Source organism: Carassius carassius, chromosome 5, assembly GCF_963082965.1.
Source record: "Carassius carassius chromosome 5, fCarCar2.1, whole genome shotgun sequence".
NCBI classification, from domain to species: domain Eukaryota; kingdom Metazoa; phylum Chordata; class Actinopteri; order Cypriniformes; family Cyprinidae; genus Carassius; species Carassius carassius.
This window is the reverse complement of record NC_081759.1, coordinates 724,451-745,628: the sequence shown is the minus strand read 5'-3', so window position 1 is coordinate 745,628 and position 21,178 is coordinate 724,451. Positions and strand designations below refer to the sequence as shown.

Below are 21,178 nucleotides of genomic sequence, written 5' to 3'. Positions count from 1 at the left end.
TCAGAAATCAGAAGACTAAATCAGAATCAACTCTTTTAGTTAAAATAAAGGATGTTTTCCCCTGTGATCTCCTGTAAAGCTGTGTGTGTGTCAGAGCATCTTCACCGTGTTTCAGCTCTAGATGGCAGCAGCAGATCAGAGTTTATCATCTCTGTAGAAGCGATTCATCAGGATTCATAATTATATATAATTACCTTTTATTACAAATAGACATTTCTCTCTATTCTAATATTTATAATTACATTAATTACTGAAACACCAACTACACACACATCAGTGTCCCTGCAGCACAGAAGCAGTCATCAGTGTCACAGACGTATATTTGTAGAAATACACAACAATACATTGTATGAGTCACAATTATACATTTCTCTTTTATGCCAAAAATCATTAGGATATTAAGTAAAGATCATGTTCATGAAGATATATAGTAAATGTCCTACTGTAAATATATCAAAACGTAATGTTTGATTAGTAATATGCATTGCTAAGAACTTCATCTGAACAACTTTAAAGATGATTTTCTCAATATTTAGATGTTTTTGCTCCCTCAGATTCCAGATTTTCAAATAGTTGTATCTCAGACAAATATTGTCCTCCGAACAAACCAGACATCACTGGAGAGATCATTTATTCAGCTTCAGATGATGTAGAAAACAAAATTTCACTAAATTGACCGTGATGTCTGGTTTAGTGTGAGGAAGTGTGTAAATGTGTGTGTGTGTGTGTGTGTGTGTGCAGGGGAATGATCAGGTCCGCTTCGAGCTGTCGTGTTATGCGCTCTATCCTGAAGTGCAGGTGAGATCAGATCGTCACACCAGAGTTATTACGAACCCCTCGTCTGTCTCTGATCGTCTTCATGTCTGCGTCTCAGATCATCGCTCCGTGGAGGATCCCAGAGTTTTACAAACGTTTCCGGGGCCGAACGGACCTGATGGAGTACGCAGAGGTGCAGCTCTCTCTTTCTCTCCAGACTCCTTTCTCAGGATACCCAAGATGCAACTAATATGAATGCAAACATTCGTCAAATTCTTTCAAAGATGCCCTCGTTCTCTTTATAGCTCGACTGCAGTGGTTCTCAGCAGGGGCCCGGGGTTCACTAGAGGCCAGAAAAGATGACTTAAAACCATTGCAAATAAGACAAAAAAGGCTTTAAAATGGGCTAAAACATCTTCAAAATGTAGATAATTTTATAGAGAATTTGAGAATTCTAGACCTGGGAAAGTCATACAAATTTCTATAATTAATAACTAATATATATATATAATATTTATTTTTCTCAGTTATGTTAAGCTTTGAAATATTGTATCAATTAGAAATAGCTAATTTTGATTAATTTAATTATCTGCATTAAATTATTTTCACAGTTGCTCTGAAAATCAACAACAGCAAATTGAAAAGGCAATCACAAACATCTGTTAAAATAGAAAAAAAAAAAATATATATATATATATATATATACAGGTAATATAAACAGCTAGGTGCCAAAGCGACAATTCTCATTTTTATTTATTTTAACTTCATGTAGTAAAATAAATTAAAATTACATTAAATAAAAGCTATATACACAAAAAAGAATATAATAACAAAAACACAGCAATGACAGAAATTACTAGCTACTAAATTTAAACGAACAAAAACAAAAAATGTCAAATATTTTGTAGGGCTTTCGGTTATTATCTAGGAGTCAAACTGTTATATTAATGGGTTATAATGTTATTTAAGTAATTTTGAGATACAGTTTTTAATAATTAGTAATATTTAGATTTTTTTTTGTATTTTCTGTTTTCGTTTTTTTTTAATGGCTTTTATTTTAATTCATTTTTATTTCAGTTTTAGTGTTTTAGTACTGTAAGTTTTTATATTTTATTTCAGTGAATGTTTATGTTATTTTAAGGATCAAACTCCTCTGATTCAGTCCTGATTCACGCCACTAGATGGCGCTCCTCCATTCTGTCTTTAGTAATATCTCTTCTTCTTCAACCTGTTGTCTGAAGTCACTTGTCTTGGTGTCTTAGAGTTAATCTCTGTGGATTCTGAGACTATAAGAGTCGCTCCGTGTTGCAGATATAAAGAATCACTGTATATATACTGTTTATGGAGTTTCAGATGCATCTGTTATGTTACTGTTAGTGTCTTTGGGAAATGTACTTGCAATTTCTGAGTAAACTCCGTCCTGTAGCTCATGTGTTTGTTGTGTTTGCTCAGAAACACGGTATTCCTGTTCCTGTCACGCCGAAGGCACCGTGGAGCATGGATGCAAATCTCATGCACATCAGGTGAAGTCCATCACAGAGAGAGAAAAACTACTTTTTTTACCTGCATGTATTCTTTGTATTTCCACAACGTAATAAAAATCTCTTTCAACAGTTATGAATCTGGAATTCTGGAGAATCCGAAGGTAAGAGATCATTATGATCAAAGCGCTGCAGATTCCAAACATTTAATGAGAGATGAACAAATAAACCTTCCTCATAAGAACTTTGTTTTTCTCGCATTTTAAGATGATAAAAAAAAAAGATATCTGGAAAATCGACTAAAGCAAAGTTAGTTCCGTTCATAGCCATATGGAAAAAAAATTAAAAATCCTAAAAAAATATGTCATCCATTTTCTACTGATATATGTTTGGTCATTTTGTTCAAAAATTCATTTAAAAAGTATAAAAATATATATTTTTAAACATTTAAGAATTTATTTAGCCCTCCATATATTTTCAGTCCGAGAAAAAACTATATGTTTTGCTCTGAAATACATTTTTAAGTATTTTTTAGTATAAGAAGACTGATACTGTTTTAAATCTCAAAATTATATTAAATTTTAACTTCTGTGTGAGTCAGAATTCTGAGTTTATATTTGCAATTCTGACTTTTTCTCAGAACTGCATGAAAAATAAATCAAAATTGTGAGATATAAACTAAAAACTGATGGAAACAAGCTTTCATGAGGCATTGCATATAACACAGTGATGGAGAGCTGGAGAAATCAAGGCTCCTCAGAAGATGTGAGATGTTCTGGAGGCTTGTGAAGATCATTCCTCCGCTGAGGAACAGTGAAAGTAAAGCTTCTGGAAACAAACGCTCCTCAAAAGATCCTGAGGATCAGATTTGAGACTCTAAAACATGATTGATGGAGAATCAAGTAAAGCTGAGCTGCTTCAGTCCAGTAAGAGTTCATCTAGATATATATCTGACGTTATTCTGAGGCTTCAGGATCTCGGGGTTATTAAGACGCTGATGCAGGTCATCTTCTCTCATCAGAAGGAGAATGTCTCTGTCTCGGTTCAGGACACAGTGATTTACGCGTCACTTCCAATCCAGTGGCCAGATTTCACTGCTTTACTTTCATCTCTTCACTCATTCTTTCCACTTTCTGACACTTTTTTTTTTTCCTCGTCTCTTTCGACTCCGGGCTTTGATTGAAAGCAAATGAGGCAGCTAACATGTGGAAAGAGAGAAATTTACTTGCTGTAAGTTCATGCGGCGGCCGTCTTTCAGGATGTGCGCTCAGCCGCCTCGCAGGACAACAATATACGGCCAGCTGAATAAAGCGCGCACCGGTGACATGATGCTTCTCTTCACGGACCATTTGCCACCAATGCCTTCTCTCTGTGGATTATTCCCACCTTCGCCTGTCTCGCAGGGTTAAAGGGGCAGACCAGATCCAGCAGCGGGGGGGCAGAATTGAAATGCATTGATCCCATCACATTATATCAAGCTCTGAGATGTGTTGAGCTTCACCTGATCCTCATCAGCGTAAGACACCGTTCAGCTCTTTAATGTGAGAGAGGCTCAGTCGCTGGGGATGCAGTCAATCTTTAGATCACTTCTGCACAGATTTGCCATTTGACGCCCTCCACCCATTTAAGGAAAACTGTTACTTTTCATCACTGTAAAAATACACAATCTCATTCTGTTTCTCCATTTTTACATAAACTGTGATCTTGACAGCATTCAACAAGCTCAACAAATCATCACTTTATAGTTACGTTTGAGTAAAAAAAAAAACGTTAAGAGAATGTTACATTTGATCATTTTGCAGACATCATTGCAACGTTACTTTTGAATGAAGCAAGTGGAAACTTTGAAACCCTAGATGAATGAAGAACATTTCAGGAAAAACAGTTCTACACGCACTGAGACCATAAACGTTATTGATCTTAAATATGAGAGATGATCATCACACCAATAGTCAAATAATTGCTTGTGATGAAGTAAATTGTTAAATTCGTTCAGTTCATGAATTTCATTTTCAGGTCATATTTTTACATTATACAGATTTAATACTTAATTTATTGTAGAATTGATATTGTAGTTGATATTTCACTTTGTCCCACATTTTGCGCAAATCTTTTCATTTGTTTTTTATTTCTACATTTAAGAAAAGATTTTTACATTTTATAGTGAGAAAACAGGAATTTATAGTTTTTTCCAATTTTTACAAGAATTGCAATATTGACTGCAAAAATATCCCAAAAGCGTTTAGCTAATGTAACAATTAAGTTATACAAAAGATCAAAATATCCAGATTTTAAAAGTGGTTTTCTTTGGACATCTGATCATTGTATCATTTAGCACACATTGTGGGAATGTTACATGAATGTTCTCTGGGAACACTCTCTCAACGTTATGAACAGACGTTCTTCCAGTAACACAAAAACATCATTTATACATCGCTCATGGAAAATGTTTTAGTTGCTTAAAGTTAAATAAAAAATATTTTTTTTTATGTAACTTCATGTATTAGAACGTTCAGAGAAAATTCAAAAGGAAACGTTTCTATAACGTTCACATAACCAGGAGCAGTCGTTTTTAAAACATTCAGAATAAATGTTAATAAATAACGGGAACATTAGACAAATGTTTCTAGAACATATTTTTGTAAGCTTGGATGTATAACCAATGCTTCTTTGCTAACTTTTTGAGAAGATTATTAAAGATCAGATAACTCTGAATGAACGTTTTATTAATTTCACTGGAAGAACATTTATTCATAACTTTGAGAGAACGTTTGATGTGAGCTGGGCTCAACCAATCAGCACAGTTATAATTTAGTTTAGTCTAGCTTTTTTGTGTATGGTATATAATGTTAACAATAAAATATTTGACACACAGTGCAGGAAGAGGCAGAAAACTGGTAAGGGCTTAAAATATAGGCTACCAAGCTTATTGCATACAAAAAAAAACATGTTTATTTAATTTATTAAACCTTGTGTTTTACACAGTAAAGTAACAAGCCATGCGTTGAAATAGCATCACACTTGATGCATGGATTTATACATCTGATAAAACACACAAACAGCGTTTAGACTCGTGTTAAATTCTACCCATTAATTTTATCCTTCCAGGCGCTTCTTCAAATGGCTTTTAAGGCCATTTCACCAGTTTTGTCTCGGGACAGATACTAGTGAAGCAGAAAATAAAGAAAGTAGCGCAGCACAGTCAGAGACGGCGTTTAGTTAAAGCAACAGTAAAGACAGACGTGCATTTGGACAGAGATTAGTTATCGTATGATGATGTTTGTCTGGTAAAGGTTTCCATTTAAATGAACCCGGTGGTTATTTTGCATAGTTCCCCTGCAATTTGCTTCAGCTCAGGACACACGGACTGTCATCCCGCTGTAATCTGTGGTAATTGGCAGGGGTAACACACACACACACACACACACAGCAGGAGGAGAGAAACCCCTGGCTTCACCGAGTGGAAGTACATCTGTCTGACATGAAGACTTGATGGGTTTTTAAACCATGTGGCCTTTTATTTTCATCTTTTGCTCACATGACAATAAATAAATGTTTTTTGCATGAAGCAAAGTACTTTGTCCTGCAAAAGGTGTCAGTCCAATCAGAATTGATCAAAATGCACCCATTCGGCTGCAGGATTTGACAGCACTTTAGCAGTGATTCTCTGTTTTGAACATTGTCAGAGCAGAAGTTATGCACAGATTCTACCAGCTGAACGTTTGATCAAAGTTATGTGGTCTGGAATGTTCTGAAAACAAAAATGTTATTCATATATTGTTCAAGGAAATTATTTTTAAAACATTTTAGTTAGATGTTCATCAAACATTTTTAAACTGTTACTACTTGTATCAGAGCATTCAGAGAACACTCAAAAGTTACGTTGCCGTAATGTATGCAAAATGATACAATGTTCATATAACGAAAAACGTTGAAAAACTGGTTTTGAATGTTCAGAAATAATGTTTTCATAACATACAAAAAGGCAGTTTCTGCCACTGATTAAAAAATAAAAAAAGATAACTTTTCATCTCACAATTCTTCTTATTTTTTTCTTGCAATCTTTGGCAAAGCACAGTGGAAACCATGAGATGTGATACTTAGAGAACATTGGACATACAATTCTAACTTTTTCATCCCAATTATGAGAAAAAAAACTCAAAATAAAGTAATAAACTCAAAGTGGAGACATATACTCAAAATTTAAATATAAACACAAAATTTAGATATAAATGTAGAATTGTGAGATATAAACTCCAAATTTAGATAAAGTCAAAATTATGAGATATAAAGTCAAAATTGCAAGATTTAAATTTAGAATTGCGAGTTATATATTCAAAATTGCGATATAAACTCAGCATTGAGACATAGTCAAAGTTGTGAGATACAAATTTAGAATTGCGAGATATAAACAAAAAAATTATATATAAACTCAAAATTATGAGATACAAAGAAAATATTGCGAGATATAATGTTTCCCACTGGACCATATGCATATTTATTTTGTATTTTATATTGTATATATAATATTTCAACAATTAAACAACACATTTACATGTTTTACGGTTCTCTGATGCCATTTAATGTCACATGAAATATTTGAAAGTATTTAATTTGGATTTTTTTTGTATTCTACAATTATATTGATTTATTTTAATGAAGCATTTAAGTAGTTCTGTCAAATGATTAATCGCATTCAACGTAAACGTTTTTGTTTACATAGTATATTTATTATGTTTATATAGATACACATCCAAACAGTATGTATTTAAGAAACATATACCATATGTGTGTGTATTTACAGTATATAAACCTAATAAATATACACAGTACACACACATACATTATGTAAATAAACACTTTTACTTTGGATGCGGTTAATCGTTTGACAGAACGATATATAAGTTAGCCTTCACTAAAGTCATAAAGCTTCAGATGTACTGATGAATGAATGCTGTTTGTCAGAATCACGCTCCTCCAGATCTCTACCAGATGACCAAGAACCCAGAAGATTCTCCCAATGAGCCAGACCTGCTGGAGATCCACTTCACTAAAGGTTAGTCAAAGTGTCTCAGAGCCGTTTACAGGCACAAATCTCATAGTAGTTTACCACTGAAGCCATGCTCATGCATCACACTGTGTATACACACACACATGCACATACACACACATATATATATATATATATATATTTGCAGTTGTTTTCATTTATCTGTTCTTTACATGCATCTCAGTGATCGGCTTCATGCAGTGGAGATGTGCTGTATAGTATATAATGAAGCAGCGTGTGTTTGTGCAGTGAAATGTTTCGGTCAGTCACCGCTGGTTTCTCAAAGAAACTGTTTCCAGACACTTAAACAAAGTGCGTGAAGGAGTCGAACTTCGGTTCCCATATTTGCAGAATTAGAATTTCAATGGTTGTGTGGGACCCCGAGTGACCTAGTAATGTGATTTTATCAGACAGCGATGTCATTGTGCTCTATGATCCGTTTTGATCGGCCATCAGTATTCATAGATATTTGAGCACGTCCATTTAATGTCCATGAGAAAAGCTGTTTTAGTGATTCTCACAATAGAAGCCCCCCGTCGCCGGCCCGCTCCTGTAAAGACCTGGTTTATCTTTCTATTCTGCTCCGTCTTTTCTTCTCCTCACTTTCTCAGCACAGAAAAAAAGAATTTTAACGACCAAACCTTTTCCCTCTTGTCATTTTAACCCCCGTTTCTTTGCAATGTCTTCTGCTGCTCCTCAAAAGGAGAACGGCGCGAAAGACGGGGAAAGAGTGGAAAAATGTAAAGCGGTAATTTTTCCTACAACTGTGTCTTCTGTCCTATTGTTGCTTTTCTAAGACCGAGAGAAAGAGTGCGGAGCATGCGGAGAGAGAGAGAGAGAGAAATGGCTCTGTCTTCATGCAGTGTTTCATTTATTTGAACGTTTAATCTAATTATTAACTATCTGAAGGGCTGGAGGGCTTTGTCTGTCTGTCTTTTGGGTGCCCTGTGGTCTGGGGACTCTGGATATGAAAACTTCTCGCCTGAGAATATTTCTCAAGGGAATAGTTTGGCCAAACGTTTTTCATGCAACAACAGTTCAAAGTGACTTATAAGCTTCAAAAAGTATAAGAAATGTCATTAAAAAGACTGTATTAGCCATGAGAGTTGATATTTGAGGTCATAAATGTCCAACCTGGTGCCATATCTTGCAGTCACAGAGGACTAATATTAAGATACTTTTATGCTGTTTTTCTCTTTCCGGAGACGTAGTCGCTATAAACTGTTGTTGATTAAAAATTCTAATTTTTGGCGTTTACAGCTTTGAACGGATGAGCAGAACTGCAGGCTCTCCTTCAGGAATGTGTTAAATGCTAATCAGATCCGAGTAGGGATCTTTTCTTTCTCATTCAAAAGTCTTCTCCGCCCTCTTTCCCTTCAGCCCCCCCGATCCGTCGGTATCCTCCACCTCTGGCCTCTGAGCTGTGAACGAGTCGACTCTTCAGCGTGATTCATTTATGGGAGTTGAGTGTGTTTGTGCTGATGTTATTGGAATACAATCAGACTGATCTGATCATTTTACTTCACAACAGCCACAAAAACACATATCTCGACTCTTCAGCCACACGTAGACATGAAATAGATGTCACTAATTTATTTAAAGGTGCTCTAAGCGATGCCGGGAGTCGTAACTTCTTGTTGACATTCAAATTGTTGTCAAACAAAACGGAGGCTAGCTAGACCCTCCCTCCTCCTCATCCGTGCACTAACCCCCCAAACCCCACCCCCAAATCTTTCTTGTCGGTTATTGGCTGGAACAGTTTGTAATGTTTCGTGGTGCGGGTGAGCCCAGTTAGTTTTTCTTGTTGTTTGTGGAGCCTGTGGTGTCTAGAGAGACCCCGTTTTTTACAGTGTGTTCAGGGGACAAGCAGCTAGCGGATAGTGAGGAGATGTTTGCTGGATGTGACAAAAAATGTTTTGGCCTAAAAAATGTGTGACATCACTTAGAGCACCTTTAAGGAAAGATAAATACATTCTCAATTTACTCAAGCAGACAAAACAACAGATGTAGTGATAAAAACATTAAAACATACTCTGTCTGTCTTTCTGTCTATCCATCCATCCATCCATCCATCTATCATCTATCTTTCCATCCATCCATCCATCCATTGGTCTCTTCACCTACCTATCTATCTATCTATCTATCTATCTATCTATCTATCTATCTATCTATCTATCTATCTATCTATCTATCTATCTATCCATTGATCCATCCATCTATCTTTCCATCTGTCTCTTCATCCATCCATCCGTCCATTTATCCATCTATCCATCCAGCTATCCATCCATCTATCTTTCCATCCATCCATCTATCTATCCATCGATACATCTATCTTTCCATCTGTCTCTTCATCCATCCATCTATCTTTCCATCCGTCCATCTATCCATTGGTCCATCCATCCATCTGTCTCAGCATCCATCCATCCATCCATCCGTCTGTCTATCCATCTTTCCATCCGTTCATCCATCTTTCCATCCGTCCATATATCTGCCGTCTATCCGTCCGTCCACCCATCCATCTGTCATTCTGTCGTTCTCTCTCTCGTTTGGGTGTTATCTTCTGGTGCCGCTCTTCTCTCTCTGATGCGGATGATGTTCCTCACACTGATGTGTGTTGGTTCTCTCAGGTGTTCCAGTCAGAGTCACGCATGTTAAGGAAGGAACGAGTAAAGAGACGCCTCTGGAGATCTTCTGCTATCTGAATGAGATCGGGTGAGCATGAAGGAGAGTTTACTGTCAGGTCTTCAGCAGCTGATCATAATCCACCACATTAACATACACTTGTCATTTGGTACAGCAAGTCTATGTGTCACTGAAGAATATGTGCATTTGTATGTATTTGTTGATCAATAAGCTACTCTCTGGTTTCACAGTGGAAAGCATGGTGTGGGGAGAATCGATATCGTGGAGAACCGCTTCATTGGAATGAAGTCCAGAGGTACGAATCTCAACTCATTTTACATTTATGCATTTATCAGATGCTTTATCCACAGTGACTTCTTTCGTTGCATTCAAGATAGACATACGATCAGTTCATGCATTCACTGGGAATCAAACCCATGACCTTGGCGTTGCTACTGAAAGGAATGGTTGTTGCAATACTGTGTCAAATTAAATAAATAAAATATATATATATATATATTTAAATAATAATAATAATAATGTATATAATAAATTACACACTGTTTAATATAGAATTTATTATTGATTTATTTCTGTTAATAATACATGTATTTCCTACATTGTTGTAGTTTTTGTTATTAACAAAATTAAATTATAAATAAAAGGTATATATAAAATTATACACACTCATTTTAATTTAATGTTAAATGAATATAATATATTTTTTCTAATAATAATAATATTTGTTTTTAATTATAACTCACACAATAAAAAAGATGAGTTTTCATAGTTGTAAATAAAATGTTTTACAAGTATGTTTGGGTGTTTTACAAAAAAAAAAGAACATAATTCTTCTACTTCGAAAAAGTTTCTTTGTGAAATTTATTAGCAATTTCTGAGTGAAAATAGCTTCTACACCAACTTTTTCAAAGTGCTAATTTTATTATAATTTCTTTGCTGTAATGTTACAATGAAACGCTTTGCTTTTAATTCCTAAATGTTGAACTGTATCTAAGTTCCACGTCTGAATTCATCACGCTTGATGTTTGTCCAACTGTTGGCAAAAAGCTTTTCCTCCCTTCCATCAAATGTTTTCTGAGGAGCCGTGTCAGAATCCCAGATTCAGATGAATATGTCTCTGTATTGGGGTCGGTCGGCCTCGCGCCGCTCTGATTGGCAAATCGTCTTCCTCCACTGTCTCCGGAGTGGCAGGTCGGAATTGGAAAAATACGCAAGGTCTTGTTTTCCCAACGGTTCACAGAAGATCAGACCTATTCTTCTGAAAGTCAGTGTTTCGGATGTTCAATAAAGCCCCTGACAGCCTGTGTTTATGTGACACGGTCCAGCAGAATGAAGTGAACTGGTGTTTATGTGTGTCACGTTCACTCAGACGGAGAGACAGAGGTTCAGACGCAAACTGTCATTCGCTGACAGAACAACAAATCACTGCAGAGTTACTTCATCATCACATGCATTTAGCATTTTTGGCCAAATATATGCAGCTTTGGTGAGCAGAAAAGACTCAAACATTGGTTTAATGTTCAAGAACAATAACAAATCTGACAAATCACAACCTAATTAATAAAAATGACAAAAAGCACAAATCAAAATAACAAAAACTAAATTAAAACAAAAAGTAGAAATATTAAAACAAACGCTAATTCAAACATTAACAATTCAAACTAAAAGAACACTGGTCCTTCATTAACATATTTAAATCATGATTTTAACTATTAAAAATTAAAAGTAAAATAAAAAATATTCATATTCTAAATATTTATAAAACTGTAGGTCATGACATGGTCAGTATGTTTTTATTAGAAATTAAATGCTGTTATTTCTGTAAAGATACACTTTTGTTATTATAGAAGACCATGATAAAAGTGCTAACATTCTTTTAAAATATTTAACTTTCATTTCTATTATTTTTTATTTTATTTATTTTTATTATTTTTTTATTTTTTTGATTAAAATGTGCTAATATTTAGAAATGAAGTTTTGAGGAAACATCAAGTAGTGAAATAATTAAAGTCATGATTTAAGGCAGCATATGTTAATGTGGGAACAGTGTTCTTTTATTATTACTTATAAAAAAATTATAAAACCAATAATAGTGTATATGTTTATTCATTTCATTTAAAATATTATTATTTAGATGTAATCATTTTTGTTTAGTTTGGTTTTAATCTATTCTTGTATTTTAGTGCTTCAACTTTTTCAACTTTTTTCAGATAGCTGCCAGTGCAGCATTTAAAATTTTTGTTTAGTTTAAAGGGGTCACATGACATTGCTAAAATGAACATTATTTGGTGTAATGAAATGTGTTTGTGTTTAAGGTTAAAAAACACATCATTTTTCACATACTGTACGTTACTGTTTCTCCTCTATGTCCCGCCTTTCTGAAACGTGTCGATTTTTACAAAGCTCATCGTTCTGAAAAAGCAAGGTGTGCTCTGATTGGTCAGCTATCCAGTGTGTTTTGATTGGACGAATCCCTCAAGAGAGTGATGGAAATGTTATGCCCCTCACTATACTGTGATGATGTGTCCCAGCACGACCAGACAAATCCAATAAAACCTATTACAAACGAGGCATTCGTTGCATCCAGTGGACATAATTACTGATTATAATGACTTATACTGTCTTTTTACGCGTTGTGTTGCGAATTGCACTGCGTAAACATAAAAACCACGTCTGCATTTGTGATCGGAGAAACAACAAACAACAAGCTCTACTCTACACTGCTCTGAAACTGAATCTGATCTTTGAATCATCAATGACAAATTCTTTAAATATGAAAACATACTTACAGACTGTGAGTCAGAAGCACCAGACTGTCGTTGCAAAGTTGGAACTGCCCCACTTTATAGAAACAGACACTGGCATAGTAGGCTACTGTCACAGGAAACAGTCCTCTGTAAAATACACTGCACACATCTGAATATTAGGGTTGCACTGTTCTGGAACAGTGTGTTGAAATTCAACTTAACCACTGATTTCTAGTCATGTCGTCTTTTAGAAGACCAAACCAAGTAGTTTTGCTTTCACAACGAATTTTCAACTTTACAGATCTTCTTTATGCACCAAGAGCTTGTAACACTCCAAAGGGAAAGGAGAAATTTAAATAGCATCATATGACCCCTTTAAGGTTTTTTTTCTATTTTTTTGTGTTTATTTTATTTTACTTTTTTTTTAGCAGTGAACATCAATGTGAACACTTTCAAACAGGTGACTGTGTGTGTGTGTGTGTGTGTTATGTCAAGCTAAACTAAATTGAAATGACAAATGATTTGTTCCTGGGTTTTTAATCTGGATGGTGTGTATGCCTATAGCATGGACACAGTCAATCATAATCGTGTGTGTTTGTGTAAAGACTTCCTTCCTGTCTGTCAGCTCTGAGCTCTGAACAATCAGCAGCCGCTGGACGTTCAGGTGTCCGTTCATCATCACCTGTGACCCCTCAGACAGCCGAGCGAAGCTTCATTTCTGTAAATTGCAGGGTAGAGTGAAGCTGATGCTTTCCTCTTCTATTATTATTCATGTGGCAGATGTCAATGTGCCCATCAACACCCGTCGTCATGACAACCATCGCTTGGAATTAATGGGACTGTTCCCTTTGAGATCAGCACAGAAAACTCTTGTTTTCTTCTTACGTCTGGGCTGAACCATTGATTTTTCCATTAATCTTCTTTACCCATCAGGTATCTACGAAACCCCTGGAGGAACCATCCTGCTCCACGCTCATCTGGACATTGAGACCTTCACGATGGACCGAGAGGTTCGGAAGATCAAACAGAGTCTCGGCATCAAGTTCTCTGAGCTCATCTATAACGGTATGGATCAGGGTCAAGCAGCGATCACAAACCAACTCACATTTACACTTCAGAAAAGAGCATGCTCATTGAGTAATGATGCTGAAAATTCAGCTTTGATCACAGAAAGAAATGACAGTGTAACAGATATTCACATGGAACTCTTCTCTCTCTCTCTCTCTCTCTCTCTCTCTCTCTCTCTCTCTCTCTCTCTCTCTCTCTCTGTCCCCCCCCCCCCTCTCTCTCTCTCTCTCTCTCTGTCTCCTGTCTCTCTGTCTCTCTCCCCCTCTCTCTCTCTCTCTCTCTCTCTCTGTCTCCCCCCCTCTCTCTCTCTGTCTCTCTCCCCCTCTCTATCTCTCTCTCTGTCTCTCCCCCTCTCTATCTATCTTTCCCCCCCTCTCTCTCTCTCTCTGTCTCTCTCGATGTCTCTCTCCCCCTCTCTATCTCTCTCTCTCTCTGCCCCCCCCCCTCTCTCTCTCTGTCTCCTGTCTCTCTGTCTCTCTCCCCCTCTCTATCTATCTCTCCCCCCCCCCCTCTCTCTCTCTGTCTCTCTCGATGTCTCTCTCCCCCTCTCTATCTCTCTCTCTCTCTCTCTCTCTCTCTCTCTCTCTCTCTCTGCCCCCCCCCCCCCCCCTCTCTCTCTCTCAGGGTTCTGGTACAGTCCTGAGTGTGAGTTCGTCCGTCACTGCATTGATAAATCTCAGGAGAACGTGGAGGGTCGTGTGCAGCTGTCTGTCTTTAAGGGTCAGGTGTACATCCTCGGCCGAGAGTCGCCCAAATCCCTGTACAACGAGGAGCTGGTCAGGTACAAACACGCCACATTATTCATTTAGACTCTGCCGTTCTTAGCACTTTTTTTATTGCACCATTGTCATTTACAACAATAATATTTTTCTGTTCAGTTTTATACTTAAGTTAAATAATGATAGTAATAATAATAATGGTTATTAATATTATAATACAAAAATATGTTTGTAAAAATTATTTAATATAAAATATAATGGTAATAATTATTATTTGTATTATTATATAAAAAATATGATTAAAATATGTAAAACAATCATATAATATTAAATTTTACAATATTAGAATATTAAATAAAAACTAAGTATTATTATCATAATTTTTGGTTGCATAAAAAAAAATTATAAAATTCAAAAAAATTCTCAACTATCTAGATGATTGGCTGATACTAGCACAATATTGAGATCAGTTGTGTGAGCACAGGGACCTGGTGCTCCGGCACCTCAGCTTGTTGGGCCTTTGGGTCAACTTGGAAAAGAGAAAACTCTCGCCGATGCAGAGGATCTTATTTCTTGTTATCGAGTTGGATTCAGTCAAACAGACAATGCGCCTCGCAGAGGGACGTGCGCGGTTGGCACTAACCTGCTTGAATACGTACAAGGGCAGGACAGCGGTCCCACTGAAACTCCGAGGCTCCTAGGGCATATATGGCGGCCACATCGGCACTTACACCACTCAACCTGTTACATATGAGAATGCTCCAACACTGGCCTTATAACCGAGTCCTGAGGTGGGTCCAAGTTACACCAGCCTGTCGCCAAACCCCCACCCAGAGGTCAGATCTTACGTTTCTCCGGGCAGGGGTGCCCCTAGAACAGATCTCCTGGCATGCTGTGGTTTACACGGATGCCTCCACCACTGGCTGGGGGGCCACGTACCATGGGCATGCAGTCTCAGGGGTTCGGATGGGCCCGCAGCTGCATTGGCACATCAATTGCCTAGAGTTGTCACATGTCACAACTCGCCCACCACCTCCTCCTTTGAAACACCTCCTCAGGTCACTTTGTGCTGTTCATATTCCGGGCCTGCTCAACCGTACAGCCGATGAACTGTCTCGAGCAATGCTCCCAGGAGAATGGCGACTCCATCCCCTGATGGTCCAGCTGATTTGGAGACGGTTTCAAAGCCACCCAGGTAGACCTGTTTGCTTCTCCAGAGACCTCTCACTGCCAGCTGTTCTACTCAGCACAGATGCACTTGCACACAGCTGGCCGCAGGGCCAACGCAAATATGCATTTCCCCCAGTGTTTCTCCCCCAGTGAGCCTTCTCGCACAGATACTGTGCAAAGTCTGGGAGAACGAGGAGCAAGACTTGCTACTGGCACAAAATTGGCCCACTCAGACCCAGTTCCCAGAACTAGTGCTCCTCGCGACTGCCCCTCTTTGGCCGATTCCTCTGAAGAAGGATCTACTAACTCAGAGATGGGGCACCTTTGGGACCCGCATACAGACTCCATGTCTGGTCCCTGGAGGTTCTAGATGACCTACCTCAGGAGGTAGTGAACACCATCACTTCGGCAAGAGCACTGTCTATGAGAGACACTTACTCCTTGATATGGAACCTGTTCATTCTCACCAAGAAGACCCCCGAAGAAGCTCGATTGCGGTCATGCTTTCCTTTCTGCAGTAAGGGCTGGAGCAAAGGCTGTCTCCCTCCACCCTCAAAGTCCAGGTTGCTGCTATTGCTGTGTACTATGACCCTGTGAATGGGAAGTCTTTAGGTAAGCATGACCTCATCATCAGGTTCCTTATAGGGGCCATGAGGTTAAATCCTTCCCGGCCCCCTCTATAACCTTTGGGACCTGACTCTAGTGCTAAAATCAGAATCAGAAAGAGTTTTATTGCCAAGTATGCTTGCGCATACAAGGAATTTGTTTTAGTGAAATAAGCTTCCAGTACACAGAGACAACAACACACAGACAAAAAAAAAAAAACTTTAAAAATAAATAAGTGTATAAACAATTGTGCTATAAATGATAATGGAATAGGATTGAGTAAGATGCAGGGATGTACTAGGATGGAGGGGTAACAAATAAATATAAGGATATTGCACATTTTTATTGTATAATTGGGGAACATTTAACTGTTCATCAACAGGTTAATTAACTGGAGGAAGAAACTGTTCTAGTGCCTGGCTGTTCTGGTATTTGCAGTTCTGAAGCGCCGGCCAGATGGAAAAAGTTCAAAGATGGGGAAACTTGGATGTGAGGGATCCAGAGTGAGTATCGGAGCCCTTTTCCTCACTCTGGATGTATACAGTTCTTGAAGGGTGGGCAGGGGAGTACCAATAATCCTTTCAGCAGTCCGAACTGTTCTCTGTAGTCTTCTGATGTCTGATTTTGTAGCTGAACCAAACCAAACAGTTATTGAATTGCACAGTACAGACTCAATGGCGGCTGAGTAGAACTGTTTCAGCAGCTCCTGTGGCAGGTTAAACTTCCTCAGCTGGCGAAGGAAGTACAATCTTTGTTGGGCCTTTTTCACAATGGAGTCAATGTGATTGTCCCACTTCAGGTCCTGAGAGATGGTGGTTCCCAGGAATCTGAACTACTCCACTGCAGCCACAGTGCTGTTCATGATGGTGAGTGGGGAGAGTGCAGGGGGATTTCTTCTGAAGTCCACGATCATCTCCACTGTTTTGAGCGTGTTCAGCTCCAGGTTGTTAAGACTGCACCAGACAGCCAGCTACTCACCCTCTTGTCTGTAAGCAGACTGGTCACCGTCCTGGATGAGGCCGATGACTGTAGTGTCATCTGCAAACTTCAGGAGCTTGACAAAAGGGTCTTTAGAGGTGCAGTCGTTGGTGTACAGGGAGAAGAGCAGTGGGGAGAGAACACATCCTTGAGGGGCACCAGTGTTGGTCGAGCAGCTGTTTGACATGAATTTCCACAATCTCACTAACTGTTGCCTATCTGTCAGAAAGCTGGTGATCCACTGACAGATAGAGCTAGGAACAAAGAGCTGGGTCAGTTTGGTCTGGAGGGCTGTTGGGATGATGGTGTTGAAAGCCGAACTAAAGTCCACAAACAGGATCCTCACATAAATCCCTGTTCTCTCCAGATTGCAGGATGAAGTGCAATCCCATGTTGATTGCATCAACCATGGACCTATTATGGTAAGCAAACTGCAGGGGGTCCAGTAAGGGTCCAGTGATGTCCTTCAGATAAGCCAGGATCAGTTTTTCAAACGACTTCATGACGACAGATGTTAAAGCCACAGGTCTGTAGTCGTTAAGTTCTTTATGTTCGTTAAGTTATCTTGGGTTTCCTTGGAACGGGGATGATGGTGGAGCATTTGAAGCAGGAAGGCACTTCACACAACTCCAGAGATCTGCTGAAGATCTGTGAAAAGATTGGGGCCAGCTGGTCAGCACAGGTCTTCAGACAGGCTGGTGTAACGCGACCTGGGCCTGGTGCTTTTCTTTTGTTCTTCCTGAAGACCTGGCGCACATCATCTTCACAGATTTGAAGAGCAGGAGGGCTGGAGAGGGGGATTGCAGGAGGTGTTAACGGTTGTTTAGAGAGATGGTCAGAGTGGGTGTTGGGGGTTTCAAATCTACAATAAAACTCATTCAGGTCGTTAGCAAATCGTTGATTAGCCTCAGTGCAGGGGGATGGTGTCTTGTAGTTAGTGATGTCCCTCAGTCCTCTCCACATTGAAGTTGAGTCGTTGGAAGTAAAGTGGTCTTCCAATTTTTTAGTGTAGGTCTTTTTAGCCGCTCTAATCTCTTTGTTCAGTGTGTTCCTGGCCTGATTGTACAAGGCTCTGTCCCCATTTCTGTAGGTATCCTCTTTGGCCTGACAAAGATGTCTGAGTTTTGCTGTAAACCAGGGCTTATCATTGTTGAATGTTAAATAAGTCTTGTTAGGAATGCATAGATCCTCACAAAAAATGATATCGGATGTTGGACAATCTCTAATGAAATTTATAATAGTTTTTGAGCTACAAACGTTTCAGATAATGTTGACTAATCCTGTGCTAGTAGCTCTTGTACATCGTCCTCCAAAGCCAAATAAGAATTTTATGAGTGAATTTTCTGATTTTTTGAGTAGGCTGATTACACAATTCGATAGTTTTTTTTAATTATTGGGGACTTTAATGTACACCTGTGCTGTTACAGTCGGTCAAAGGGCCAACGCATAAGTTGGGCCATACACTGGATCTTGTTTTATCTTTTAACCTGCACACTCAGGACATTCTGTTTTCAGACCATAAACCAATGCTTCAATGCTTGTTTTTGTAAGAACGTGAGAAAGTCACTGCCAGAAAAAATATGGTCTTGGAAAATCGAGGTCTCCGGCTCGTATTCCTGGGGCCCCGGCCTGACTACGTGCCCAAGGTTCCCACTACACCCTTCAAAGACCAAGTGGTGAACCTGCAAGTTCTGCCCCTGGAGAAGGCAGACCCAGCCCTAACTTTGCTCTGTCTTGTCCGAGCATTGAGATACAACGTAGACTGGTCACAAAGCTTCAGGACCTCAGACCAGCTCTTTGTCTGTTATGGAGGCCGGCAGAAGGGGAATGCCATTTCTAAGCAGAGGATGGCCCACTGGATAGTGGATGCCATAACCCTGGCTTATCGAGCACAGGGTGTGCCCTGCCCGTTCAGGTTGTGAGCTCACTCAATTAGAAGTGTTGCATCCTCCTGGGCGCTGGCTCGTGGTGCCTCACTGACAGATATTTGTAGAGCTGCAGGCTGGGCGACCCCTAACCGTTCACTAGGTTCTATAGCCTTCGTGTAGAGCCGGTATCCTCCTGTGTTCTAACCTCAAATTCGTAGTGGCACCGAGAGGCCCCGGTTAGTGTGGCTTGCTTAAACTGCTCCAGATTGTTTGTACTGTAGACCCTGTTGAGATCCTCCATCCCCTTGGCAGCTGGATGCGGTGGAACGTCCGGCACCAGGCCTTCATGATGAATCTGTGAGAACCATGGAAGGTTGGGTTCCATATTGAGACCTAAGCAGTACTCGCATGCGTATAGTCCATGGTATAGCCTTAGAGACTGTTTTTCCCTGGCAGACTTCTGCCTTCCCAAGAGGGTTTTAATCACCTCATATTTCTCCATATACTCCTAAACAGATGCTATATGTGTATTTGCTCCCGAGACCTCCTTTGGGAAAGATGGGGCTTCCGCAGCATCCCTGTTTCAAGCGTTCCAAGTTTTCCCAGTGTTATCCAGTCTCAAACAGTGAGATAGTGCTTTGACAATGGTGAGTGGAACTACTTGTTCCTAGCCACAGCCTACACCTATTAGGGGTGCAGGCGGCTTGCACAGGGCACTGGAAGGGGCAGCCCCCATGGCACTTGACCATGAGAGTACTGAATGAAAGGGAATGTCTCGGTTACGTATGGTAACCCTCGTTCCCTGAAGGAGGGAACGGAGACGCCACATCCCGTCGCCATGGTTGCTGTACCGCCGCTGAGCTGCCGGGTCTCCGGCTCGGCTCCTCGGCGAAAACCTGGTATGGATTGCACCTGATGCCTTATTGTACTGTGCGCTGTGATCAGCGACAGCTGGATGCAATAATTGCATGCCAATGTGCATTGGCTTGTTTAGTTTACACTCGAAGTAGATTGGTCGAAGTAGACGAAGTAGTCTCCATTAACCGAGATGTTCCTGTATGTGTGAATGTAATGTGGACTCAGACTATAATTTCTTTGGGTCCACTTTAAAGTCCAGCTACAAAGACAAAATTTTTTTTTAAAAAGTATTAAAAATGGCATTTATTTACCTGCACGTCATGTGACCAGGAACATGCAAATGTGTCACTGAAATACAAAAACTTCAAATTCAATTCAAGTTTATTTGTATATCGCTTTTTACAATACAAATCGTTACAAAGCAACTTTACAGAAAATTATGTTTCTACAATATTTAGTAATAGCTTATAAGTGGTGACTGTCAGTTTGCGACGTATGAAAGGATTTTTAGAAAAATTAATACAAGTCAGCCAGACGATGAACATTATTAATATTATTAATAATTAATAATTATTATATGATGCAGTCACACTTGTAGCAATATTTGTTAGTTCTGTTGTTGATTCAGGGTCAGCATCATCTGGGGTCCTCTGAGGGTCAGCATCATCTCTTCTCAGGTGTTCTGGATCCAGACTGGAGCTTGTGTAAATCCTAGTTACCACGGGATATAAATCCCGTGGCAAAACATAGAAACAAATAGAGACATCATTAGCATAGGTGCTGATCCAACAAAGTAAAATTAATTAGTTTAACCCAAGCTAAAGAATTAAAATGCGCATTTGATCAGATGCAACTACACTCACAATTTAAGATACATTATTCAAATGCTAATGCTAAGATGGAAGAATGCAGTTTTTGTAACATGGGAAATATGATTTTCAAAAGACAAGTTGCTGTCTAATATAACACCCAGATTTTTGACTGTAGAGGAAGTAACAGTACATCCATCTAGTTGCAGATTGTAATCTACAAGATTCTGTGTACTGTTTTTTGGTCCAATAATTTACATCTCTGTCTCATCCGAATTTAATAGGAGAAAATTATTTGTCATCCAATCTTTTACATTTTTAACACACTCTGTTAGCTTAGATAATTTAGAAGTTTCATCTGGTCTCGTTGAGATTTATAGCTGAGTATCATCAGCATAACAGTGGAAGCTAATTCTGTATTTTCT

The 21,178-nt window shown here is 38.9% G+C and overlaps 1 protein-coding gene across 1 annotated transcript in view; it reads left to right on the top strand.

Moving 5' to 3' along the window:
• Window positions 1-21,178, top strand: part of LOC132140556 (argininosuccinate synthase-like) — a 31,913-nt gene that overhangs the window by 8,908 nt on the left and 1,827 nt on the right. Inside the window, exons 5-13 of the mRNA XM_059549334.1 lie at window positions 742-798; window positions 875-949; window positions 2,209-2,279; window positions 2,371-2,401; window positions 7,203-7,293; window positions 9,915-9,999; window positions 10,161-10,225; window positions 13,611-13,742; window positions 14,370-14,526. Coding sequence (XP_059405317.1) covers window positions 742-798; window positions 875-949; window positions 2,209-2,279; window positions 2,371-2,401; window positions 7,203-7,293; window positions 9,915-9,999; window positions 10,161-10,225; window positions 13,611-13,742; window positions 14,370-14,526 — 764 coding nt within the window. The remainder of the gene's footprint in view (window positions 1-741; window positions 799-874; window positions 950-2,208; window positions 2,280-2,370; window positions 2,402-7,202; window positions 7,294-9,914; window positions 10,000-10,160; window positions 10,226-13,610; window positions 13,743-14,369; window positions 14,527-21,178) is intronic.